At 44.6% G+C, this 19,933-nt stretch overlaps 1 protein-coding gene across 1 annotated transcript in view; it reads right to left on the bottom strand.

Moving 5' to 3' along the window:
- Positions 1 to 17,293, bottom strand: part of LOC139396224 (dihydroxyacetone phosphate acyltransferase-like) — a 36,315-nt gene extending 19,022 nt beyond the window's left edge. Inside the window, exons 1-6 of the mRNA XM_071143361.1 lie at positions 17,071 to 17,293; positions 12,448 to 12,624; positions 8,441 to 8,570; positions 8,150 to 8,277; positions 7,261 to 7,336; positions 6,814 to 6,965 (exon numbers count right to left, since the gene is read on the bottom strand). Coding sequence (XP_070999462.1) covers positions 6,814 to 6,965; positions 7,261 to 7,336; positions 8,150 to 8,277; positions 8,441 to 8,570; positions 12,448 to 12,624; positions 17,071 to 17,226 — 819 coding nt within the window. The 5' untranslated portion in view covers positions 17,227 to 17,293. The remainder of the gene's footprint in view (positions 1 to 6,813; positions 6,966 to 7,260; positions 7,337 to 8,149; positions 8,278 to 8,440; positions 8,571 to 12,447; positions 12,625 to 17,070) is intronic.
- Between the last annotated feature and the right edge of the window lie 2,640 nt (positions 17,294 to 19,933).

Genomic DNA, 19,933 nt, shown 5'->3' on the forward strand with positions numbered 1-19,933 from the left:
TACTCCCTAGACTCAGAAGGGGAGGGGCTTGTTTTGTGTTTTCTTGTTCTGTTCAAGTCTTTTGCGATCACTCTTTCAGGAACCAGAAGGAAGAAGAGGAAGTTGTATGCTCCAGGAAGTTGTATACTCCAGGAAGTTGTATGCTCCAGCTGTCCAACAGGGCAGATAGGAGGGCGATGAGAAGTGTGAGGCCTTTATACCATAGGTCAGGGGTCAGTCTCAAAAGGTGTTTTTTTGATTTATTTATCCATTATTTTACCAGGTAAGTTGACTGAGAACACGTTCTCATTTGCAGCAACGACCTGGGGAATAGTTACAGGGGAGAGGAGGGGGATGAATGAGCCAATTGTAAGCTGGGGATTATTAGGTGACCGTGATGGTTTGAGGGCCAGATTGGGAATTTAGCCAGGACACCGGGGTTAACACCCCTACTCTTACGATAAGTGCCATGGGATCTTTAATGGCCTCAGAGAGTCAGGACACCCGTTTAACGTCCCATCCGAAAGACGGCACCCTACACAGGGCAATGTCCCCAATCCCTGCCCTGGGGCATTGGGATATTCTTTTTTGTGTAAACATACCAAATCAACTGAGAATATTAAATCATGTTATCTTTTCTGTTTATAAGTCATTTCATAGGTTATATCCTGTTTATGAGTAATTTCATAGGTTATATCCTGTTTATAAGTAATTTCATAGGTTATATCCTGTTTATAAGTAATTTCATAGGTTATATCCTGTTTACAAGTCATTTCATAGGTTATATCCTGTTTACGAGTCATTTCATAGGTTATATCCTGTTTAGAAGTCATTTCATAGGTTATATCCTGTTTACAAGTCATTTCATAGGTTATATCCTGTTTACAAGTCATTGTTCCGGCGCCGACAGAGATGGCCGCCTCGCTTCGCGTTCCTAGGAAACTATGCAGTTTTTTGTTTTTTTACGTGTTATTTCTTACATTAGTACCCCAGGTCATCTTAGGTTTCATTACATACAGTCGAGAAGAACTACTGAATATAAGATCAGCATCAACTCACCATCAGTACGACCAAGAATATGTTTTTCGCGACGCGGATCCTGTGTTCTGCCTTACAAACAGGACAACGGAGTGGATCCTATGCAGCGACCCAAAAAAACGACTCCGAAAGAGAGGGAAACGAGGCGGTCTTCTGGTCAGACTCCGGAGACGGGCACAGCGCACACCACTCCCTAGCATTCTTCTTGCCAATGTCCAGTCTCTTGACAACAAGGTTGATGAAATCCGAGCAAGGGTAGCATTCCAGAGGGACATCAGAGACTGTAACGTTCTTTGCTTCACGGAAACGTGGCTTACTGGAGAGACGCTATCCGAAGCGGTGCAGCCAACAGGTTTCTCCACGCATCGCGCAGACAGGAAAAAACATCTTTCTGGTAAAAAGAGGGGCGGGGGCGTATGCCTTATGACTAACGTGACATGGTGCGATGAAAGAAACATACAGGAACTCAAATCCTTCTGTTCACCTGATTTAGAATTCCTCACAATCAAATGTAGACCGCATTATCTACCAAGAGAATTCTCTTCGATTATAATCACAGCCGTATATATCCCCCCCCAAGCAGACACATCGATGGCTCTGAACGAACTTTATTTAACTCTCTGCAAACTGGAAACAATTTATCCGGAGGCTGCATTCATTGTAGCTGGGGATTTTAACAAGGCTAATCTGAAAACAAGACTCCCCAAATTTTATCAGCATATCGATTGCGCAACCAGGGGAGGAAAGACCTTGGACCATTGTTACTCTAACTTCCGCGACGCATATAAGGCCCTGCCCCGCCCCCCTTTCGGAAAAGCTGACCACGACTCCATTTTGTTGATCCCTGCCTACAGACAGAAACTAAAACAAGAGGCTCCCACGCTGAGGTCTGTCCAACGCTGGTCCGACCAAGCTGACTCCACACTCCAAGACTGCTTCCATCACGTGGACTGGGAGATGTTTCGTATTGCGTCAGATAACAACATTGACGAATACGCTGATTCGGTGTGCGAGTTCATTAGAACGTGCGTTGAAGATGTCGTTCCCATAGCAACGATTAAAACATTCCCTAACCAGAAACCGTGGATTGATGGCAGCATTCGTGTGAAACTGAAAGCGCGAACCACTGCTTTTAATCAGGGCAAGGTGTCTGGTAACATGACCGAATACAAACAGTGCAGCTATTCCCTCCGCAAGGCTATCAAACAAGCTAAGCGCCAGTACAGAGACAAAGTAGAATCTCAATTCAACGGCTCAGACACAAGAGGCATGTGGCAGGGTCTACAGTCAATCACGGACTACAGGAAGAAACCCAGCCCAGTCACGGACCAGGATGTCTTGCTCCCAGGCAGACTAAATAACTTTTTTGCCCGCTTTGAGGACAATACAGTGCCACTGACACGGCCTGCAACGAAAACATGCGGTCTCTCCTTCACTGCAGCCGAGGTGAGTAAGACATTTAAACGTGTTAACCCTCGCAAGGCTGCAGGCCCAGATGGCATCCCCAGCCGCGCCCTCAGAGCATGCGCAGACCAGCTGGCCGGTGTGTTTACGGACATATTCAATCAATCCCTATACCAGTCTGCTGTTCCCACATGCTTCAAGAGGGCCACCATTGTTCCTGTTCCCAAGAAAGCTAAGGTAACTGAGCTAAATGACTACCGCCCCGTAGCACTCACATCCGTCATCATGAAGTGCTTTGAGAGACTAGTCAAGGACCATATCACCTCCACCCTACCTGACACCCTAGACCCACTCCAATTTGCTTACCGCCCAAATAGGTCCACAGACGATGCAATCTCAACCACACTGCACACTGCCCTAACCCATCTGGACAAGAGGAATACCTATGTGAGAATGCTGTTCATCGACTACAGCTCGGCATTCAACACCATAGTACCCTCCAAGCTCGTCATCAAGCTGTGCAACTGGGTACTGGACTTCCTGACGGGCCGCCCCCAGGTGGTGAGGGTAGGCAACAACATCTCCTCCCCGCTGATCCTCAACACTGGGGCCCCACAAGGTTGCGTTCTGAGCCCTCTCCTGTACTCCCTGTTCACCCACGACTGCGTGGCCACGCACGCCTCCAACTCAATCATCAAGTTTGCGGACGACACAACAGTGGTAGGCTTGATTACCAACAACGATGAGACGGCCTACAGGGAGGAGGTGAGGGCCCTCGGAGTGTGGTGTCAGGAAAACAACCTCACACTCAACGTCAACAAAACTAAGGAGATGATTGTGGACTTCAGGAAACAGCAGAGGGAACACCCCCCTATCCACATCGATGGAACAGTAGTGGAGAGGGTAGCAAGTTTTAAGTTCCTCGGCATACACATCACAGACAAACTGAATTGGTCCACTCACACAGACAGCATCGTGAAGAAGGCGCAGCAGCGCCTCTTCAACCTCAGGAGGCTGAAGAAATTCGGCTTGTCACCAAAAGCACTCACAAACTTCTACAGATGCACAATCGAGAGCATCCTGGCGGGCTGTATCACCGCCTGGTATGGCAACTGCACCGCCCTCAACCGTAAGGCTCTCCAGAGGGTAGTGAGGTCTGCACAACGCATCACCGGGGGCAAACTACCTGCCCTCCAGGACACCTACACCACCCGATGTCACAGGAAGGCCATAAAGATCATCAAGGACATCAACCACCCGAGCCACTGCCTGTTCACCCCGCTATCATCCAGAAGGCGAGGTCAGTACAGGTGCATCAAAGCTGGGACCGAGAGACTGAAAAACAGCTTCTATCTCAAGGCCATCAGACTGTTAAACAGCCACCACTAACACTGAGTGGCTGCTGCCAACACACTGACACTGACTCAACTCCAGCCACTTTAATAATGGGAATTGATGGGAAATGATGTAAATATATCACTAGCCACTTTAAACAATGCTACCTTATATAAATGTTACTTACCCTACATTATTCATCTCATATGCATACGTATATACTGTACTCTATATCATCGACGGTATCCTTATGTAATACATGTATCACTAGCCACTTTATACTATACTATGCCACTTTGTTTACATACTCATCTCATTTGTACATACTGTACCCGATACCATCTACTGTATCTTGCCTATGCTGCTCTGTACCATCACTCATTCATATATCCATATGTACATATTCTTTATCCCCTTACACTGTGTACAAGACAGTAGTTTTGGAATTGTTAGTTAGATTACTTGTTATTACTGCATTGTCGGAACTAGAAGCACAAGCATTTCGCTACACTCGCATTAACATCTGCTAACCATGTGTATGTGACAAATAAAATTTGATTTGATTTGATTTGATTTGATTTCATAGGTTATATCCTGTTTACAAGTCATTTCATAGGTTATATCCTGTTTATGAGTCATTTCATAGGTTATATCCTGTTTATAAGTCATTTCATAGGTTATATCCTGTTTATAAGTCATTTCATAGGTTATATCCTGTTTATAAGTCATTTCATAGGTTATATCCTGTTTACAAGTCATTTCATAGGTTATATCCTGTCTAACAGTTTAGAGCTACTATTCAAAAAGAAGGGACTGTTGGATTCTAGCTTGAAAAGCACTCATTGATGTTACCATACTAAAACTTAATGATTACGTGTATAAGGGTCAATGGGGTCAATGAAGGGTGGATAGGAACGTGGTGTACGGAACAGTTACCGAGTCAGACAATGGAGAAGTTCACACTCTGTTCCCTGTTTCTAAGGAAGGAGGCGAAGGGCAGTAGAACTAGGGAGGGGGTCAGCTGTAGAACTAGGGGGTCAGCTGTAGAACTAGGGGGTCAGCTGTAGAATTAGGGAGGAGGGGGTCAGCTGTAGAACTAGGGGGTCAGCTGTAGAACTAGGGGGTCAGCTGTAGAACTAGGGGGTCAGCTGTAGAACTAGGGGGTCAGCTGTAGAACTAGGGGGTCAGCTGTAGAATTAGGGAGGAGGGGGTCAGCTGTAGAATTAGGGAGGAGGGGGTCAGCTGTAGAACTAGGGGGTCAGCTGTAGAACTAGGGGGTCAGCTGTAGAACTATGGGGTCAGCTGTAGAACTAGGGGGTCAGCTGTAGAATTAGGGAGGAGGGGGTCAGCTGTAGAATTAGGGAGGAGGGGGTCAGCTGTAGAACTAGGGGGTCAGCTGCAGAACTAGGGGGTCAGCTGCAGAACTAGGGAGGAGGGGGTCAGCTGTAGAACTAGGGAGGAGGGGGTCAGCTGTAGAACTAGGGGGTCAGCTGTAGAACTAGGGGGTCAGCTGTAGAACTAGGGGGTCAGCTGTAGAATTAGGGAGGAGGGGGTCAGCTGTAGAACTAGGGGGTCAGCTGCAGAACTAGGGGGTCAGCTGTAGAATTAGGGAGGAGGGGGTCAGCTGTAGAACTAGGGAGGAGGGGGTCAGCTGTAGAATTAGGGAGGAGGGGGTCAGCTGTAGAACTAGGGGGTCAGCTGCAGAACTAGGGGGTCAGCTGCAGAACTAGGGGGTCAGCTGTAGAATTAGGGAGGAGGGGGTCAGCTGCAGAACTAGGGAGGAGGGGGTCAGCTGCAGAACTAGGGGGTCAGCTGCAGAACTAGGGGGTCAGCTGTAGAATTAGGGAGGAGGGGGTCAGCTGTAGAACTAGGGGGTCAGCTGCAGAACTAGGGGGTCAGCTGCAGAACTAGGGAGGAGGGGGTCAGCTGTAGAACTAGGGAGGAGGGGGTCAGCTGTAGAACTAGGGGGTCAGCTGTAGAACTAGGGGGTCAGCTGTAGAACTAGGGGGTCAGCTGTAGAATTAGGGAGGAGGGGGTCAGCTGTAGAACTAGGGGGTCAGCTGCAGAACTAGGGGGTCAGCTGTAGAATTAGGGAGGAGGGGGTCAGCTGTAGAACTAGGGAGGAGGGGGTCAGCTGTAGAATTAGGGAGGAGGGGGTCAGCTGTAGAACTAGGGGGTCAGCTGCAGAACTAGGGGGTCAGCTGTAGAATTAGGGAGGAGGGGGTCAGCTGCAGAACTAGGGGGTCAGCTGCAGAACTAGGGAGGAGGGGGTCAGCTGCAGAACTAGGGGGTCAGCTGCAGAACTAGGGGGTCAGCTGCAGAACTAGGGGGTCAGCTGCAGAACTAGGGGGTCAGCTGTAGAATTAGGGAGGAGGGGGTCAGCTGTAGAATTAGGGAGGAGGGGGTCAGCTGCAGAACTAGGGGGTCAGCTGTAGAATTAGGGAGGAGGGGGTCAGCTGCAGAACTAGGGGGTCAGCTGTAGAATTAGGGAGGAGGGGGTCAGCTGTAGAACTAGGGGGTCAGCTGCAGAACTAGGGGGTCAGCTGCAGAACTAGGGGGTCAGCTGCAGAACTAGGGAGGAGGGGGGAATTCAGCTCCAGGTCAAGTCAACAGATTATGGTCACAGGAAACCTGTGGGAAGGGGGGCCCACCAACGACCCCGCTACTACGGTCCTCTCTCACACAGGGGGGCCCACCCCAACGACCCCGCTACTACGGTCCTCTCACACACAGAGGGGCCCACCAACGACCCTGCTACTACGGTCCTCTCACACACAGAGGGGCCCAATTCCTGCCTAGCAACAGAGATGTATTAGCTGTCTAGATGTGTAAGGAGTTGACCCAGACTATTAGGAGGTTATATTTATATGTTATTGTGTAATCATACCTGGTCCTTGCAGCTGTACGACGCAGTGGGTGAATAAACTTGGTTTGAGCTTTTTCTAGTTGTCAGTTTGTTTGTTCAGAACCTAACAGGTCGTACCCCTCTTAGTGAACACGGGGGTGTGGTTGGGTCGTACCACTCTCAGTGAATATAGGGGGGTGTATGGGTCATACCATGGTGGTCTCTCTGGGCTTGGGGACCCCAAGTAGTTCATGTGCCAGTAGAGACTCCTCCAGGACCCTGTCATAGCTGATACTGATGGGGACCAGCGTGATGTCATACACCTCCCCTTTAAGGAACGGCTCCAGGACCATGTGCATCATACCTGCAGGGACAGACAGGTAACAGGACAGGTTAATGAGACACAGGCAGACAGACAGGTAACAGGACATGTTAATTAGCCAGCCAGCCAGACAGGTAACAGGACATGTTAATTAGCCAGCCAGACAGACAGGTAACAGGACATGTTAATTAGTCAGCCAGACAGACAGGGGAACAGGACATGTTAGCCAGCCAGACAGACAGGTAACAGGACATGTTAATTAGCCAGACAGACAGGGGAACAGGACGTGTTTGATAGCCACAGACAGACAGACGTGCGAGCACACACCCCCATTCACCTAACTTGGGTGTGAGGGACTTGAGAGTTCTGCTCCTCAGACCCTCCACATAGAACTCTACAGGAGCATACCCTGTCTGAGGAGAGAGAGAGAATACACTAGTTACAACTATAGGAGCATACCCTGTCTGAGGAGAGAGAGAGGACACTAGTTACAACTCTATAGGAGCATACCCTGTCTGAGGAGAGAGAGAATAACCTAGTTACAACTCTACAGGAGCATACCCTGTCTGAGGAGAGAGAGAAGAACCTAGTTACAACTCTACAGGAGCATACCCTGTCTGAGGAGAGAGAGAGGACACTAGTTACAACTCTACAGGAGCATACCCTGTCTGAGGAGAGAGAGAGGACACTAGTTACAACTCTATAGGAGCATACCCTGTCTGAGGAGAGAGAGAGGACACTAGATACAACTCTATAGGAGCATACCCTGTCTGAGGAGAGAGAGAGGACACTAGATACAACTCTATAGGAGCATACCCTGACTGAGGAGAGAGAGAATAACCTAGTTACAACTCTACAGGAGCATACCCTGTCTGAGGAGAGAGAGAAGAACCTAGTTACAACTCTACAGGAGCATACCCTGTCTGAGGAGAGAGAGAGGACACTAGTTACAACTCTACAGGAGCATACCCTGTCTGAGGAGAGAGAGAGGACACTAGTTACAACTCTATAGGAGCATAGCCTGTCTGCATACTCTATTCCCTAATATATAGGGAATAGGGTTCAATAGCGCTCTGGTCTAAAATAGTGCACTAAATAGCTATTTGGGATACACACCAACACATAATATATACACAGTGTAGAAAACATTAGGAACAGCTCTTTCCATGACAGACTGAGTGTTTGGCACATACGGCAGTGTGATATAAATATGTGTGGACACGTACCCTGACAATGGTTTTGACATACTCAGATAGGACAGCCCAGTACAGCTTGTCGGACCCGATGGCCCTCCTAATGAAGAACGCCCCAGAACGACGCAGGATCTCTCCCACCATCTTCATGTCCATCAGAGCTACAGAGGGGGAGAAGGACGGACGGACGTATGCAGGGGAAGACAGAAAGACCGACAGGTAAAGTTAGACATTTGTTATCTGAAGTGTGGCTCTATGGTCGTTCCAGTTTTATTTTTTAAGTCGACCAAAACACAGAAACAGGATGAATTAATAGATACTTGCGGATTCCAGCAGCTATAACGGGGATGGGCAGGTCATAGGTGAACAGGATGTAGGACAGAACCAGGAAGTCCACATAACTCCTGTGATTGGGCATCAGGATCACTGGAGACTCCTGAATGGCCTGTTGGAGCTGGGGGCGGGACAGAAACATCACTGTGAACCAATGAACTGAGAAAACAACAGATAACGGGTTTGAATTAGGCGGGTGAATGTTTAAATGACAGAGGCATCGTTAACGTTTCTCAAAGAAAAATAAATAAATCACTAACCGAAAATGTCTTCTGAATATTTATCTGAAAAATCACAGAACTACCGCTAAAGAAATGCCTAAAACAACAACGCTGGAACGGGAGGAGGAGATCAATGATTTGCCACAGCTAGTCTCCGTCGGTAACGGATGGCAGACAGGGAACAGACAGCAGGGAAGTCCTGTAGAACTTTAAAGAACTTAAATGACAAGGTGATGGAGAGATTGGGAGAGATTGGAAACCCAAATTGGTCTACACGGACAAGTTCTGGCCTGGTTTAGATCTTATCTGTCGGAAAGATATCAGTTTGTCTCTGTGAATGGTTTGTCCTCTGACAAATCAACTGTACATTTCGGTGTTCTTCAAGGGTTTTCTCCTATAGAGCTCCATTTTTATGGAACGGTCTGCCTACCCATGTCAGAGACGCAGACTCGGTCTCAACCTTTAAGTCTCTACTGAAGACTCATCTCTTCAGTGGGTCGTATGATTGAGTCTAGTCTGGCCCAGGAGTGTGAAGGTGAACGGAAAGGCTTTGGAGCAAAGAACCCCCCCTTGCTGTCTCTGCCTGGCCGGTTCCCCTCTTTCCACTGGGATTCTCTGCCTCTAACCCTATTACAGGGGCTGAGTCACTGGCTTACTGGGGCTCTTTTATACCGTCCCTGGGAGGGGTGTGTCACTTGAGTGAGTTGAGTCACTGATGTGATCTTCCTGTCTGGGTTGGCGCCCCCCCTTGGGTTGTGCCGTGGCGGAGATCTTTGTGGGCTATACTCAGCCTTGTCTCAGGATGGTAAGTTGGTGGTTGAAGATATCCCTCTAGTGGTGTGGGGGCTGTGCTTTGGCAAAGTGGGTAGGGTTATATCCTGCTTGTTTGGCCCTGTCCGGGGGTGTCCTCGGATGGGGCCACAGTGTCTCTCGACTCCTCCTGTCTCAGCCTCCAGTATTTATGCTGCAGTAGTTTATGTGTCAGGGGGCTAGGTTCAGTCTGTTATATCTAGAGTACTTCTCCTGTCCTATTCGGTGTCCTGTGTGAATCTAAGTGTGCTCTCTCTAATTCTCTCCTTCTCTCTTTCTTTCTCTCTCTCGGAGGACCTGAGCCCTAGGACCATGCCCCAGGACTACCTGACATGATGACTCCTTGCTGTCCCCAGTCCACCTGACTGTGCTGCTGCTCCAGTTTCAACTGTTCTGCCTTATTATTATTCGACCATGCTGGTCATTTATGAACATTTGAACATCTTGGCCATGTTCTGTTATAATCTCCACCAGGCACAGCCAGAAGAGGACTGGCCACCCCACATAGCCTGGTTCCTCTCTAGGTTTCTTCCTAGGTTTTGGCCTTTCTAGGGAGTTTTTCCTAGCCACCGTGCTTCTACACCTGTATTGCTTGCTGTTTGGGGTTTTAGGCTGGGTTTCTGTACAGCACTTTGAGATATCAGCTGATGTACGAAGGGCTATATAAATAAATTAGATTTTGATTTGATGAAATGCTAACTCTGCCAGGTGGAAGCGAGCTACAGTGGCAGTACATGGAAAACAATGTACAAGGATGGCTCTGCAAGTCCAAAGCATGAGCTCTCAAACAAACAAGTTGTAGAAATAGGCGGGCTTAATGACTATGTCAACTAGTGACGACTGGTAGGTAGGACTGCTGTAGACTGAACTGCCTTGTTCCCTAGCAGAACCATATCTGAATTAGGATCTTTAACGATTAAACGATACAAAAATTAACATTAACATGTTATTGCGGGTGTAGCGAAATGCTTGTGTTTCTAGCTCTGACAGTGCAGTAATATCTAACAAGAAATATCTAACAAATTACACAACATGTACCCAACACATACATCTAAGTAGAAATGAATTAATCACACTTCACTTTGTGCCTAAGAACAGAATGTTATTCATGATAATCAATGTATTCCAGTAGTATTCTATTTATATTATAATAGTAGTATTACAGTAGTATTACAGTAGTAGTATTCTATTTATATTATAATAGTAGTATTACAGTAGTATTACATTAGCAGTATAGTAGTATTATTCTATTTGTATTATAGTAGTATTACATTAGCAGTATAGTAGTAGTATTCTATTTGTATTATAATAGTAGTAGTAGTAGTAGTAGTAGTAGTAGTAGTAGTAGTAGTAGTATTCTATTTGTATTATACTAGTAGTAGTAGTAGTAGTAGTATTCTATTTGTATTATACTAGTAGTAGTAGTAGTAGTAGTATTCTATTTGTATTATACTAGTAGTAGTAGTAGTAGTAGTAGTAGTAGTAGTATTCTATTTGTATTATAATAGTAGTACTATTCTAGCAGTAGTAGTATTATAAAAGCAGTATTCTAGTAGTATATTTGTATTATAGTAGTATTCTATTTGTATTATAATAGCAGTATTCTAGTAGTAGTATCCTAATTGTATTATAGTAGTATTCGCGTAGTAGTAGTATTATAAAAGCAGTATTCTAGTAGTATATTTGTATTATAGTAGTATTATATTTGTATTATAATAGCAGTATTCTAGTAGTAGTATCCTAATTGTATTATAGTAGTATTCGCGTAGTAGTAGTATTATAAAAGCAGTATTCTCGTAGTATATTTGTATTATAGTAGTAGTATTATATTTGTATTATAATAGCAGTATTCTAGTAGTAGTATCCTAATTGTATTATAGTAGTATTCGCGTAGTAGTATTATTATAATAGTAGTATTCAAGTAGCAGTATTATAATAGCAGTATTCTATTTGTATTATAGTAGTAGTATTCTACTTGTATTATAATAGTAGTATTCAAGTAGTAGTATTATAATAGCAGTATTCTATTTGTATTATAGTAGTAGTATCCTAATTGTATTATAATAGTAGTATTCAAGTAGTAGTATTATAATAGCAGTATTCTATTTGTATTATAGTAGTAGTATTCTACTTGTATTATAATAGTAGTATTCAAGTAGTAGTATTATAATAGCAGTATTCTAGTAGTAGTATCCTAATTGTATTATAATAGTATTCGAGTAGTAGTATTATTATAATAGCAGTATTATATTTGTATTATAATAGTATTCAAGTAGTAGTATTATAATAGCAGTATTCTATTTGTATTATAGTAGTAGTATCCTAATTGTATTATAAGTAGTATTCGAGTAGTAGTATTATTATAATAGCAGTATTATATTTGTATTATAGTAGTAGTATCCTACTTGTAATATAATAGTAGTCTTCTAGCAGTAGCATTATAATAGCAGTAATCTAGTAATAGTATTCTGTGTATGATAATAGTACACTAGTAGTAGCATTCAATTTGTATTATAATAGTACTATTATTATAATAATAATAATAATAATAATAATAATAATAATAGCAGTATTCTATTAGTGGTATTCAATTTGAATTATAATAGTAGTATTCTAGTGGTAGTATTCTACTTGTATTATACTAGTAGTATTATAGTAGTAGTAGTATTATTTGTATTATAATAGTTGTATTGTGAGCCTGTTGAGTCAGTCCCGGTTGATGTTGAGGCTGAAGAGCCTCTTGAAGACTACTGAAGGTGAACTGTATACTACTGTATTATACTAGTAGTATTATAGTAGTAGTAGTATTCTTTGTATTATAACAGTTGTATTGTGAGCCTGTTGAGTCAGTCCCGGTTGATGTTGAGGCTGAAAAGCCTCTTGAAGGTGAACTGTATACTACTGTATTATAGTAGTTGTGTTCTAGTAGTAGTAGTATTCTTTGTATTATAATAGCAGTATTCTGACCCTATTGAGTCCTTCCTGGTTGATGTTGATGTGGCTGAAGAGCCTCTTGAATACTTTACTGAGGGTGAACCCCAGCAGTCTGATGAATCCCAGCTGGAGGTTCTGAGACATCTCATCCAGTATCCCTGACGCCTCCTCTCTCACCAGATCCACACTCTCACCAGTCTCCATGGCCACCTGCACAGAGAGGTCAGGGTTCAAGGGTCAGAGCGTTAGAGGTCGAGTTCCTGCAACTACATTGGTTGCGTCAAGATTAGACAACTGCAATGCTCTACTCTCCCGCCAACCAGATAAGACACAAAATAAACATCTGCTAGTGCAAAATACTGCTGAAAGACGCAGGACTCCTTATTGTCCCTAGAATAAGGTAGAGTACCTTATGATAAGCTGTAGACCACACTATCTACCGAGAGAGTTTTCGTCTGTATAATTCGTAGTCGTCTATTTACCACCACAGAACGAAGCTGGCACTAAGACCGCACTCAACCAACTCTATAAGGCCATAAGCAAAGAAGAAAATGCTCACCCAGAAGCAGCACTCCACTAGGAGTGCAAACTTAAATGTGCAACCAGGGAGAAAAAAAATCCTAGACCACCTTTACCCCACACACAGATGTGCATACAAAGCTCTCCCCCGCCCTCCATTTGGCAAATCTGACCATAATTATATCCACCTGATTACAGGTAACAAGCAAATACTAAAGCAGGAAGTACCCATGACTCGCTAAATACAGAAGTGGTCAGATGACGTGGATGCTACACTACAGGACTGTTTTGCTAGCACAGACTGGAATATGTTCCGGGATTCATCCAATGGCATCGAGGAACACACCACCTCAGTCATCGGCTTCATCACTAAGTGCATCGATAACGTCGAACTCACAGTGACTGTGCGTACATATCCCAACCAGAAGCCATGGATTACAGGCAACATCCGCACTGAGCTAAAGGCTAGAGCTCAAGGAGCGGGAGACTAATCCGGACACTAATACAAAAATCCCACTATGCCCTCAGGCGAACCATCAAACAAGCAACGTGTCAATACAGGATTAAGATTGAATCCTACTACACCTGCTCTGACGCTCCTCAGATGTGGCAGGGCTTGAAAACTATAACAGACTACAAAAGGGAAACCTAGACGCGAGCTGCCCAGTGACGCAAGCCTACCAGACTAGCCAAATGCCTTTTATGCTCACATCGAGGCAAGCAACACTGAGGCATGCACGAGAGCACCAGCTGTTCTGGATGACTGTGTGAGAACGCTCTCGGTAGCCGATGTGAACAAAACCTTTAAATAGGTCAACATTCACAAAGCCGCGGGGCCAGACGGATTACCAGGACGTGTACTCAAAGCATGCGCGGACCAACTGTCAAGTGTCTTCGCTGACATTTTCAACCTCTCCCTGACCGAGTCTGTAATACCTATATTTCAAGCACACCACCATAGTCCCTGTGACCAAGGAAGCGAAGGTAACCTGCCTAAAATGATTAACGCCCCATGGAACTAACGTCGGTAGCCATGAAGTGCTTTGAAAGGCTGGTCATGGCTCACATCAAGAGCATCCTTCCGAACACCCTAGACCCACTCCAATTCGCATACCGCACCAACAGATCCACAGATGACGCAGTCTCAATCGCAGTCCACACTGCCCTTTCTCACCTGGACAAAAGGAACACCTATGTGAGAATGCTGTTCATTGACTACAGCTCAGCGTTCAACACCATAGTGCCCACGGAGCTCTTCACTAAGCTAAGGACTCTGGTACTAAACACCTCCTGGACTTCCTGACGGGTCGCCCCCAGGTGGTAAGAAAAGGCAACAACACGTCTTGCGACGCTGATCCTCAACACTGGGGCCCCTCAGGCGTGCGTGCTCAGTCCCCTCCTGTACTCCCTGTTCAACCACGACTGCGTGGCCAAACACGACTCCAACACCATAAGTTTGCTGACGACACAACAGTGGTAGGCCTGATCACCGACAAGTCAGCCTATAGGGAGGAGGTCAGAACTGGCAGTGTGGTGTCAGGACAACAACCTCTCCCACAATGTGAGCAAGACAAAAGGAGCTGATCGTGGACTACAGGAAAAGGAGGGCCAAACAGGGCCCCATTAACATCAACGGGGCTGTAGTGGAGCGGGTCGAGAGTTTCAAGTTCCTTGATGTCCACATCACCAACGAACTATCATGTTCCAACCACATCAGTCGTGAAGAGGATACGACATAACCTTTTCCCCCTCAGGAGACTGAAAACATTTCCCCAGATCGTCAAAAGGTTCTACAGCTGAACTATTGAGAGCATCCTGACCGGTTGCATCACCGCCTGGTACGGCCTCCGACCGCAAGGCACTACAGAGAACTGCTCTGCATCTGACCAGAGGGTAGTGCGAACGGCCCAGGACATCACTGGGGCCAAGCTTCCTGACATCCAGGAACTATATAATAGGTGGTGTCAGAGGAAAGCCCATAAAATTGTCAGAGACTCCAGTCACCCAAGTTATAGACTGTTGTTCTCTCTGCTACCGCACGGCAAGCGGTACCGGAACGCCAAGTCTAGGACTCGGAGGCTCCTTAACAGCTTCATAAAATCGCCACCGGACAATTTACATTGACCCCCTCCACTCTTGTACACTGCTGCTACTCACTGTTTGTTTATTATCTGTGCATAGTCACTTCGCCCCCACCTACATGTACAGATTACCTCAACTAGCCTGTACCCCTCCACACTGACTCAGTACCGGTACCCCCTGTATATAGCCTCCACACTGCCCTGTATATAGCCTCCACACTGCCCTGTATATAGCCTCCACACTGCCCTGTATATAGCCTCCACATTGACTCTGTACCGGTACCCCCTGTATATAGCCTCCACATTGACTCTGTACCGGTACCCCCTGTATATAACCTCCACATTGACTCTGTACCGGTACCCCCTGTATATAGCCTCCACATTGACTCTGTACCGGTACCCCCTGTATATAGCCTCCACACTGACTCTGTACCGGTACCCCCTGTATATAGCCTCCACATTGACTCTGTACCGGTACCCCCTGTATATAGCCTCCACATTGACTCTGTACTGGTACCCCCTGTATATAGCCTCCACATTGACTCTGTACCGTAATACCCTGTATATAGCCTCTACACTGACTCTGTACCGGTACCCCCTGTATATAGTCTCCACATTGACTCTGTACCGTAACACCCTGTATATAGCCTCCACATTGACTCTGTACCATAATACCCTGTATATAGCCTCCACATTGACTCTGTACCGGTACCCCCTGTATATAGCCTCCACATTGACTCTGTACCGGTACCCCCTGTATATAGCCTCCACATTGACTCTGTACTGGTACCCCCTGTATATAGCCTCCACATTGACTCTCTACCGTAATACCCTGTATATAGCCTCCACATTGACTCTGTACCGTAATACCCTGTATATAGCCTCCACATTGACTCTGTACCGTAACACCCTGTATATAGCCTCCACATTGACTCTGTACCTTAATACCCTGTATATAGCCTCCACATTGACTCTGTACCGTAATACCCTGTATATAGCCTCCACATTGACTCTGTACCGTAATACCCTGTATATAGCCTCCACATTGACTCTGTACCGTAATACCCTGTATATAGCCTCCACATTGACTCTGTACCTTAATACCCTGTATATAGCCTCCACATTGACTCTGTACCGTAATACCCTGTATATAGCCTCCACATTGACTCTGTACCGTAATACCCTGTATATAGCCTCCACATTGACTCTGTACCGTAACACCCTGTATATAGCCTCCACATTGACTCTGTACCGGAATACCCTGTATATAGCCTCCACATTGACTCTGTACCGGTACCCCCTGTATATAGCCTCCACATTGACTCTGTACCGTAATACCCTGTATATAGCCTCCACATTGACTCTGTACCGGTACCCCCTGTATATAGCCTCCACATTGACTCTGTACCGTAATACCCTGTATATAGCCTCCACATTGACTCTGAACCGGTACCCCCTGTATATAGTCTCCACATTGACTCTGTACCGGTACCCCCTGTATATAGCCTCCACATTGACTATGTACCGGTACCCCCTGTATATAGCCTCCACATTGACTCTGTACCGTAATACCCTGTATATAGCCTCCACATTGACTCTGTACCGTAATACCCTGTATATAGCCTCCACATTGACTCTGTACCGTAATACCCTGTATATAGCCTCCACATTGACTCTGTACCGTAATACCCTGTATATAGCCTCCACATTGACTCTGTACCGTAATACCCTGTATAGAGCCTCGTTATTGTGTTACTTGGTAAATATTTTCTTCTTCTTGAACTGCACTGTTGGTTAAAGGGCTTGTAAGGAAGAATTTCACGGTCAAGTCTACACTTGTATTCAGCGCATGTGACAAATAAAATGTATTTGATTGGCTATATTGATATGACTAGCTGATATGTTAAACACCTATTGTAAGGCTAGCCATTGTAAGGCCTTGCATGTGTCTGCAATGTGGTCGGGCAGGAACTGGACTAATGTCCTGTTGACCCTGTTGAGTGTACATCAGGGAACGTTCAGGATTCTCGCTCGCATGCACCCACACACACTGTACCTCCTTGGTGACGTATCGTAGGTACTGTGATTCCAGAACCGTCCTGTTGAGGGCGCCCGCGGAGAGAGGAGGGGCCCCCCTGTAGGGGGAGGGGGTAAAGGTTCGGAGGGCATGGCCTAGGTCACTGCTCCTCCTCCTCTCCTCCAGGATGTCCATAAACTCATCCTCCTGCTTGTAGCCAGAGGGATCCTCACACTGCAACAAGGAAACACTATTCAAAATGGTGGAAATGTAATATCTGGTCTGTGTTGATTTGAAGCCACGATTACAACCGGATGAAGATATCTTGTTCAGGAAAACAGCCTGGGAAAGAACACTCAGATCCAGCGACTGTCAACACTTTTCCTTGTTGTACATATTCAATGGAGTCATTCCGAACTTTATTCACATGGTTATATTCCATTTTGTGCGACTAGCTCTAGGTCTAGCTCTAGGTCTAGCTCTAGGTCTAGCTCTAGGTCTAGCTCTAGGTCTAGCTCTAGGTCTAGCTCTAGGACTAGCTCTAGGTCTAGCTCTAGGTCTAGCTCTAGGTCTAGCTCTAGGTCAGTAGTTCTTGGGTTCTTTAAAAACAAGCGAAATCGCAAAAATGGTGTCTGGACCCTTCCATAACATGTAATTTTCATAAAAATAGAGGTTTGGTTGTAAGAAATCAAACTTCTCCTTTAAGGTCGCTACATTCTTCAGATACTAGTCATTACTTCAAAAAGGAAGGATTTCCTAAGTGTTTGAACGGGGTAACAACTGCCTAGTCGACCTGATAGCGAGCCAGCCTTGGACTGTGGACATTGAACACTCCGTGGCAACAACAAATAGGCTAGCATTAACAGGCTTTATTTAACAACCAATAGGTGGTGAGCCCAAGCCCAATAACGTGAAGTTGATCGATCCCCATCGAGGGAGGAGCTGATTTAAAAAAAATATATGACAGTAAAATATTATTTTTTAAATATTATTTTTTCATGACTATAACGTTTGTTGGCACCTTCAATTAATGCACATTTTGACATAAAAAAAAGTCAATTTCAACAATTGGCTGAACTGCTAAACTTAGAACCGAATCAACACTGCCTGGTGATGGAGGCAGCCAATGGCCTGCTTCTATGCAAACAGCCTGTTGTGAAACCGTGATGTCTGATGAACATAGCTAGCTAGCTAGCTCCCAGACTGATATCAGATACATATCTGTTTGAGCTTTTAAATACGCAGCAAATACGAACCGACCGTTTGACCATTTAGCCTAGCTAGCTAATGTAAATATCCATTTCATTAGTTATATCTATATATATATATATATATATCTCTGTCAGTGAACTAAAGTGATTGTCGTGTTTTGTCATGATTATAGGTCTCACTTCAAGTACCTAGCTGCAGGTTTATAGAAACACTACAAACTGGGTGGTTCGGGGCCCTGAATGCTGATTGGCTGACAGCCGTGGTATATCAGACCGTACACCATGGGTATGACAAAACATGTATTTTTACTGCTCTAATTACGTTGGTAACCAGTTTATAATACCAATAAGGCACCTTTGGGGTTTGTGATATATGGCCAATATACGACTACTAAGGGCTGTATCCAGGCACTCCGCGACGCGTAGTGCATAAGAACAGCCCTTAGCCGTGGTATATTAGCCATATACCACACCTCCTCGGGACGTATTGCTTAATTATAATCATACATATGGCCTACACAGCCTACACATATGGCATACCTTGCAAAACAATCTTTAAAAAAAACTAAACTGTTGTACAATGTGTTCTGAATAAGAGTTTGATTTCTAAACCAGAAGAATTCTCCAATAGCAGCTGACCAATACCATGGTGGTCATGGATAATGTATTGGACTATAAGGTATAGAGAATGATAAACCAATAATATGGTGGTCATGGATAATGTATTGGACTATAAGGTATAGAGAATGATAAACCAATACTATGGTGGTCATGGGTAATGTATTGGACTATAAGGTATAGAGAATGATAAACCAATACCATGGTGGTCATGGATAATGTATTGGACTATAAGGTTTAGAGAATGATAAACCAATACTATGGTGGTCATGGGTAATGTATTGGACTATTAAGGTATAGAGAATGATAAACCAATACTATGGTGGTCATGGATAATGTATTGGACTATAAAGGTTTAGAGAATGATAAACCAATACTATGGTGGTCATGGATAATGTATTGGACTATAAAGGTATAGAGAATGATAAACCAATACTATGGTGGTCATGGATAATGTATTGGACTATAAAGGTATAGAGAATGATAAACCAATACTATGGTGGTCATGGATAATGTATTGGACTATAAAGGTTTAGAGAATGATAAACCAATACTATGGTGGTCATGGATAATGTATTGGACTATAAAGGTATAGAGAATGATAAACCAATACTATGGTGGTCATGGATAATGTATTGGACTATAAAGGTTTAGAGAATGATAAACCAATACCATGGTGGTCATGGATAATGTATTGGACTATAAAGGTATAGAGAATGATAAACCAATACCATGGTGGTCATGGATAATGTATTGGACTATAAAGGTATAGAGAATGATAAACCAATACTATGGTGGTCATGGGTAATGTATTGGACTATAAAGGTATAGAGAATGATAAACCAATACTATGGTGGTCATGGATAATGTATTGGACTATAAGGTATAGAGAATGATAAACCAATACTATGGTGGTCATGGATAATGTATTGGACTATAAAGGTATAGAGAATGATAAACCAATACTATGGTGGTCATGGATAATGTATTGGACTATAAAGGTATAGAGAATGATAAACCTATACTATGGTGGTCATGGGTAATGTATTGGACTATACGGTATAGAGAATGAT

This window comes from Oncorhynchus clarkii, unplaced genomic scaffold (assembly GCF_045791955.1).
Source record: "Oncorhynchus clarkii lewisi isolate Uvic-CL-2024 unplaced genomic scaffold, UVic_Ocla_1.0 unplaced_contig_6293_pilon_pilon, whole genome shotgun sequence".
Taxonomy (NCBI): Eukaryota; Metazoa; Chordata; class Actinopteri; order Salmoniformes; family Salmonidae; genus Oncorhynchus; species Oncorhynchus clarkii.